This window comes from Labeo rohita, chromosome 6, assembly GCF_022985175.1.
Source record: "Labeo rohita strain BAU-BD-2019 chromosome 6, IGBB_LRoh.1.0, whole genome shotgun sequence".
Classification (NCBI taxonomy): Eukaryota; Metazoa; Chordata; class Actinopteri; order Cypriniformes; family Cyprinidae; genus Labeo; species Labeo rohita.
The window spans coordinates 6,514,750-6,522,684 of record NC_066874.1 but is presented as its reverse complement, the minus strand read 5'-3'; the positions used below and the strand labels follow the sequence as shown (position 1 = coordinate 6,522,684).

General features: G+C 35.0%; 1 protein-coding gene across 2 annotated transcripts; it reads left to right on the top strand.

Annotated features, from left to right (window-relative positions):
- Nucleotides 1-1,636: 1,636 nt before the first annotated feature.
- ptger1a (prostaglandin E receptor 1a (subtype EP1)) lies at nt 1,637-7,600 on the top strand. 2 transcript variants are annotated; one of them, XM_051112661.1, is made up of 3 exons: nt 1,637-2,055; nt 4,169-5,070; nt 5,984-7,600. In XM_051112661.1, the coding sequence occupies exons 2-3, from the start codon at nt 4,219-4,221 to the stop codon at nt 6,251-6,253; spliced, it is 1,122 nt and encodes a 373-aa protein (XP_050968618.1). In that variant the 5' UTR covers nt 1,637-2,055; nt 4,169-4,218; the 3' UTR covers nt 6,254-7,600. The 2 variants fall into 2 exon arrangements, with proteins under 2 accessions (XP_050968618.1, XP_050968619.1); XM_051112662.1 differs by having other exon boundaries at nt 4,166-5,070.
- Nucleotides 7,601-7,935: the final 335 nt, after the last annotated feature.

Sequence of the window (7,935 nt, the reverse complement as noted above, 5' to 3'; positions counted from 1 at the left end):
AGTTGAATTTATAAAAATGACTCCATTTAAAAGTTTACATATGCTTGATTCTTAATACTATGTAGTTACCTGAATGATCCACAGCTGTTTTTTTGTTTATTATAGTTGTTCATGAGTCCCTTGTTTGTCCTATACAGTTAAACTGTCCGCTGCTCTTCAGAAAAATCCTTCAGGTCTCACAAATTCTTTGATTTTTCAGCATTTTTGTGTATTTGAACCCTTTCCAACAATGACTGTATGATTTTGAGACCCATCTTTTCACACTAAGGACAACTCATATGCAACTATTACAGAAGGTTCAAATGCTCTCTGATGCTTCAGAAGGAAACACAATGCATTAAGAGGGGTGAAAACTTTTTGAATTTGAAGATTAGGGTAAATTTAACTTATTTTGTCTTTCGGGAAACAAGTATCTTCTGTAGCTTCTGAAAGGCAGTACTAAATGAAAAGAAATATGATATTTAGGAGAAATAAGAAAAATGTACACATCCTCATTCTGTTCAAAAATGTTCACCCCCAGCTCTTAATGCATATTTTTTCCTTCTAGAGCATCAGTGAGCATTTGAACCCTCTGTAATAGTTGCATATGAGTCCCTCAGTTGTCCTCAGTGTGAAAAGAAGGATCTCAAAACCACACAGTCATTGTTGGAAAGGGTTCAAATACACAAAAAGACTGAAAAACCAAAGAATCTTTGGGACCTGAAGAATTTTTTTGCAGAACAGCGGGCAGTTTAACTGTTAAGGACAAACAAGGGACTCATGAACAACTATCACTAAACAAAAAAAACACAGCTGTGGATCATTCAAGTAACAGCACAGTATTAAGAATCAAGCGTATGTAAACTTTTATTTTCTCTTGTGGACTATATGTAAACATCTTTTATGTGAAATATCTTACTCAGGTCACTACTAAACCAGAAATAACACATTTTGTATGTTTCCTCTTATTTTAGTAAAATAACATTTTGCAGATCTGCAAGGTGTATGTAAACTTTTGACCTCAACTAAATATTAAAGTAATCCAATGCATATTAAAATCCGATCATTAAACACGTAAGCTATTGAGCCTTTGAGAAAAAATCGTTGCTTTAAACACCCCTGTCACCTCTGTGGTCAACATCACGTTTTTCTCTTGCCTTCTTTAATATCACCATGTAAAAATATTGCTGTTAGTCTGAATCCAAACCACAAGTGTGGAGCCACTCTAGTTTGCCAGGTTGAAAAAAAAATTAAGCAAACACAGACACCTGTCTTCAATCTACAAAAATCTGGTTTAGTGGAACATTGGATAGTATGTACAAGGTCAGACCTAAGAGAGAAGGGAAAAACATAATCGCAAATGCTGAATCAGGTATCTGTCTTTATCATAAGAATTACAGAATGAGTATTTAATGCATGAAAACTATCATTAGCCTAAAGTTACTGTAGGCAGAGCTGTGTTAGTTTGATTTGATTAATAAGGTATTTTTAAGCTGTTTTTTTTAAATAAGAACACCATCTTTACATCAGAGAAATGCAGCTCTCAGGCTGATGGTAAGAGTGATTCACACTCACCTAAGAGCTGTGAGCTTCATCAGGGCTGCAGGGAGGGGTTATATAGTCACCCGCATGTTTCCGTCAGAAACACACTGTACTGAAGCGGCTGTTCCGAGTGCGCGCGTCCGTCCGATGGTGGAATGTACCGCCGAGAAACTACGAACCTATAAATCTGCATTTCGTCATTTAAAACGACATATTGTCCTCTTATGCGGAAATATTTTTTTTTTTAACCTAGCTGAACCTGCATTACTTTTTTCTTTTATTAAAGATGACCAGGCGCTCGTATGGAATATACGGATATGACGATGCACCCTTTTTCTTCTGCATTTACTAGTTACCCATATAACATTTTTTATACATAATTTTATTTTTTAACAGTAATATACATTTTATTTAATTTAAAGTATCTTTACTTTTGTATATAAAATGATTACAAACTAGAACAACAAAAAGTTTTTTACCTTTTACGCACGCGAGCAAGCTTGTTTTTGACATGGTGTTGGATATTCGTTGACGGTAAGCATTTGTATTGGTCTTCACTGAGTGGAGTTGTAAATATATGCTGTGTCACAGGAACCCAACTTTGTTGGAACATGCAGTTTCTGTATTTCTGGATGAGTGCTATTAAATGCATCCATGCAGCCAACTAAATATGGCTCATTATAAAATGACTCACTGCAGCATTCTTCAGGGGAGATGTTGAGATGTTGACTCCAGGACGAAAGCATAACATTGAGAGGTCAAACGTAGGCGAATGAACCTTGAGGAATGTTTTTAAACGCTTTGTGGCTGTCAGTAGCCTCTGTCAGAACATGCCTGTTTCTCTCAGATGTAAGCTTTGGCGTAGCCCTGAATAGCACTTTCCTGATTTATTTTAATTTCGTATACATTTTTGGATGACAATGTGAATGTATGGCAAACAGATATATGAATGTCATATATGATTCTCACTAGACAAAATCTAAAATAATTGCAAAGGTGTTTGCATTTTAAAGACTGCGTGAAATTACTTAGGATAATTTCCTGTTTATAAACAGTCTTAAAAATAAAGCTTCCAAGGGGGTTGCATACAGAACCTTTCAGTGGACGGTTCTTAAAGAAACCAATTTTACTGTTTTTCAAATTTTTATTTAAAAACATTTTAAATTTCAATTTAAACTTTTGGAATGGAAAAGCCCCACAGGTGTTGACGGTTCTTCATGGAACTAATGATGTCAATTAAGAACCTTTATTTTTAAGAATTTAGGAAGTTTGTGTGTGGGCTACTTTTTTAAAATAGCCAATTCTTCTGTTTAAAAAACAAATTAAATAAAATATGGTAAAAATGGCCAGTCACTATTGTCGGAAATTGACTATAAAAAACAATGTTTAAACATTGACAGTGTTTCCAGTACGGAATGGCATAATGATGCCTGTATACAATACTTACAACTCTGTATTTAATTAAGTGTTATGATGTTAAGATATAACTATCAAAATCATTTTTTACCTTAAAATTGTGTTTCTGCATTAAAATACTGAACACCAGAATAATAATACAGCTGGTATAGAAAAGACACAAAAATTGTGTACAGAGGTTTTTGAATCAGAAGTTTTTTATAAATCATATACTTCAAAAAAAAAAAAAAAAACCAGACCACATTTTACAGTAAAATTACACATGATGTTAAATTATTTACAGTTTTCTCCATATGTGACCCTGGACCACAAAACCAGTCTTAAGTCGCTGTGGTTTATTTGTAGCAATAGCCAAAAATACATTGTATGGGTCAAAATTATTGATTTTTCTTTTATGGTAAAAATCAGTAGGAAATTAAGTAAAGATCATGTTCCATTAAGATATTTTGTAAAATTCCTACTGTAAACGTATGAACACTTAATTTTTGATTAGTAATATACATTGTTAAGAACATTATTTGAAGAACTTTAAAGGTGATTTTCTCAATATATTGATCTTTTTGCACCCTCAGATTCCTGATTTTTAACTAGTTGTATCTCGACCAAATATTGTCCTATCATAACAAACCATACATCAATAAAACGTTAATTTATTCAGCTTTCATATGATGTATAAATCTCAATTTTGAAAAAATGACCCTTACGACTGGTTTTGTGATCCAGGGTCACATATATGGTAAAGCTACAGATTGGCTACAGTCATCCAATAAATAGGTTTTTACTGCATGGTTTTCAGTCTTTTTCTGTACAAACCTGTTTGCTGTTGCTGCATTATACTGTTCACTGTGTGGATAATCTGTATATGCATAAAATGACGTACTGCATTCACTGAAAGTAACCTCTTTCCTGACACATTAATTGACTGGTGTGACAAAGGATTGTACACAAAATAGGATGAAAAATGCTAAATTACAGTGTTTATTTCAAAGATTATTACTGAATGGCACTTGCAACATTAAACATGCCACGTGATGTAACAATCACATTAATAAAGAGTAAGAATAATGCTCACTTTTGTACTTTTTTAATTTTCAAAATGCATATTTTGGCTAAAATTAAAATAGCCTATCAGCATTAAAAATGGCCTTAAAGTTGATATTACACTAATTTTGATTTCTTGGGGTCTTTCGAATGAATTTTTCTAAGATATATTTCTCCACCCTATCAGCAGCTCTACATGAAGATGGGAGCCCCGCAGCAGCACACTCCTTTGAGTTAGTCATGCATCACTGCAATTCATCAGGCGCTGCGCCACTCAGCCCATTTTCCAATGACAGTCAGTGGGAAGGACGGCCGACCTCTCCATCACTTGCGGATTCTGGGAATGTCACCTCGGAGAGACCCATCCTGAGCGGCCCCATAGCTGCGATGCTCTCGATGACCCTGGGGATCCTGTCTAACATTGTGGCTTTACTCATCCTTGCGAACGCGTACGCCCGCCTACGTCGACGATCCAAGGCCTTTCTCCTGTTTGCCAGCTCTCTGGTGGCCACAGACTTTGTGGGACATGTAATACCTGGCTCAATAGTCATGAGGCTGTATCTTTCAGGAGGTGTACCCTCTGAAGAATACAACCGGCCGGACCCACTATGCCAGTTTCTAGGAGGCAGCATGGTGTTTTTCGGACTGTGTCCGCTCTTTCTTGGTTGCGCCATGGCAGCCGAAAGGTGTTTAGGGGTGACAAAGCCACTGCTCCATGCATCTCTGGTTACGACCACAAGGACTAAGCTCTCTCTTTCTGTGATATGGTTAGCAGCTCTTTGCGTTGCCCTTCTGCCCTGCTTTCAGCTAGGTTCATACACCTACCAGTATCCTGGAACCTGGTGTTTTATTAAAGTGCTGGATGACACAGAGAAAGCAGACGTGGCGTTTGTTATGTTGTTCTCAGGACTGGGGTTGACATCCCTTGCTGTTGCTTTGGTCTGTAACACCATAAGTGGACTGACGCTGGTGGTAGCGAGGATACGAAAGAAACCCTGTAACCGTCGGTCAGCTCGATCCCATGATATTGAGATGGTGGTGCAACTTGTGGGCATTATGGTCACATCTTGTATCTGCTGGAGCCCTCTTCTGGTGAGTATGAACAGTTGCAATAGTTCAACTGCAAGTGGAGCCCCGGGATGAAAGATTAAAACCATAAAACATAAGATTAAGATTAAAAGATTAAAACCATTATATACATGTTTTGAAAGAAAGAAAGAAGGAACCAAGTACAAACCAAGTACAAAAACATAAATTATAGGTAAAACTGAATAATTTAAATAGAGCTTACACATATAGGAACTATACGTATATGTAAAATAAATGTATAATAATAATAATATAATGTATGTAAAGACTATAAAGGAAGTAGATCTTCAGTAGACAAGTTTGGATAATGTACTGCTCATACTTTCACTCTGATTTTTGGCATTTTTATGTTGAGAGTCTTTGAAATCATTGCCCAGATATTCTTTAAAAAACGTGACAAGACTTTGGCAACAAAAGTGCTGTTTCTGCCATCCAAATGTGCTGAAAATACAGAAAGCATCTCAAATAGCCACAAAGTAATAATTTCTGTGACCTATTTTGTGCATTTCCAACAACTTGAGCACTTTTCAGGAAGGTTTGAATCTGTGAATAATTCAGTACTCCATATAAATGAAAAGTTTAACCAAATGAACAGCCCATTTATGCCACAGTAAATAAAATTGCAAAGCTAACTACCATTTTATATATCATAACTGTAACTTTATATTTCACATTATGATGCTATATCTTTATTTCTTATATTACAAATTATCTTATGAAACAGCTTTCTGTATCTAAATTTTGTTGTTATTATTATTTATTTAGTTATTTGAGGCATGAATCTCAAGGCATTTTAATCTCAACTTTATTTATTTGACAATTTATAACAAAGTGGCATAGAATAGTATAAGTATATGAACTGGAAAGCAAAGATATTTTGTCATAATCCTTATGGTGTTTTGTCTCTTAACTCTAGATTGTTGGCCTAATTACAGTGAAGCAGTCGTTTGAGGGCTCTATCGGAGATGACCTTGCCACCTACAAAACCCTAATGATAATGGGGGTGCGAATAGCGTCCTGGAACCAGATACTGGACCCGTGGGTCTACATTCTTCTTCGTCGTTCCGTCCTCCAAAAGATTTACTTCCTCACCAAACGTCCAAAAGATTTTAAGGAAAGTACTTTTCGCTGCTGGGAGATCCATTCCTTCCCCAGTTCTGAGAAGAATACTGTCAGTAGAGTCTGAGTCCGAGTATACATCAATAAAAACAGGAGGCCTACTCAGTGTCAGTCAGCTCTACCATAGAGAATCTCAATGGGTTCTTTATTAAAGCATGTGCTGCACTCTCAGTGTTAAGAATGTATTTATTTAAGCAGTTTTGCACAAAGATAAATCAAGCATGAGATGAACATTCCTATTACTCCCTGTAAAGCACTAATGATAAGAATTTAGCTGGAAACATTCATGCCAGTGAAAGAGAGAACAGCAATTATTTGCTGTCTTGGGCCTTCAGTAAAGAAAATACATTGGAGTTAGTAATTCATCCAGCATATTATAGCTTTAGATCTGGGACATGAAAACCGACATGACAGTGACAAATGGCATAAAAAAAATTGAATCTTTTTAAAAGAAATGTTCATCTAATCAGAGGTTTTGTACAGCATGATCATAAACAATATGTCAACTGTGAGGTAAACTCATAATTTTATGTGGTGAACATTATTTTCCCTTGTAGAAGGGGAAGACAGTTTTCCCTTGTGTTTGTCTTGCATATATGTTACTGTGCAAAAATGCTCATGTTCATATTATTGTATAATTTATTTCTTGTGTTATCCCTCCAATTTTCTGGAGGTTTTTAATATTGTTATTTTACATTGAAAACCATTATAATAAAGCAAAACAAACTTACTGTTTTTTAATTTAATTTCTGTTGCTGCCCATGAAATCAGTTTTATACACTTTTATTTTTCACTTTGTAACTAATGTGATGCATGAACTTGACTACACCAGGCTCAAACTTCAAATAAATAAACAAACAGAATATTCCAAAAGCCAGAATAATGATACCCACACTTTAAAAAAATGCTGGGTTAAAAACAACCCAGTGCTGGGTGAAATATATGTTCCACCGACTATGTTTTGATCCACAGCGGTTAAATGTTTATCTAACTCAGCTGTTGCTTAAAAATGACTATATTTCTTGCTTAAAAGGACCCAAAATAGGTTGGAAATGTATTAATATATGTGAACCTGGACCACAAAACCAGTTATAAGTAGCACAAGTATATTTGTAGCAATAGCCAAATAATACCTTGTATGTGTGAAAATGATACATTTTTCTTTTTTTGCCAAAAATCATTAGGATATTAATTAAAGATCATGTTCCATGAAGATATTTTGTAAATTTCCTACCATAAAAATATCAAAACTTCATTTTTAGTAATATGCATTGCTAAGAACTTAATTTGGACAACTTTAAAGGTGATTTTCTCAATATTTGGATTTTTGACCCTTATGACAGGTTTTGTGGTCCAGGGTCACATATGTTCAATAAATGATCATTCAACAATAGTTGAGTTAAATAAAACTACCCAGAAGGCTTGTTTAAACATTTAACCCAACAATTGGGTCAAAACAACCCTGGCACTGGGTTTGTCCATATTTTACCCAGTGCTGGGTTGTATTTAATCCAGTATTTTTTGGAGTGCAGTATTGTTAATGATCACTGATTAGGTATTCATTTTAATTAGCCTAATTAGTTATTCACGATCTATTCAACATATCTATTCTATTTAATGTACGGGGTAGGCTGTCATAAAGTAGTTTATTATAGGCTTTTCGGCAAAATCGCTATTGAAAAATAGAACATAAAAACACCAAAACACTATACAATAATTGTAATTGACGAATTTAATAATAATGTGACA

Coding starts and splice junctions, on each gene's coding strand:
- ptger1a (XM_051112661.1), top strand. CDS start 4,219: ATGCATCACTGCAATTCATCAGGCGCTGCGCCACTCAGCCCATTTTCC. Junction 5,071..5,983: donor TCTGCTGGAGCCCTCTTCTG/GTGAGTATGAAC, acceptor TCTTAACTCTAG/ATTGTTGGCCTAATTACAGT.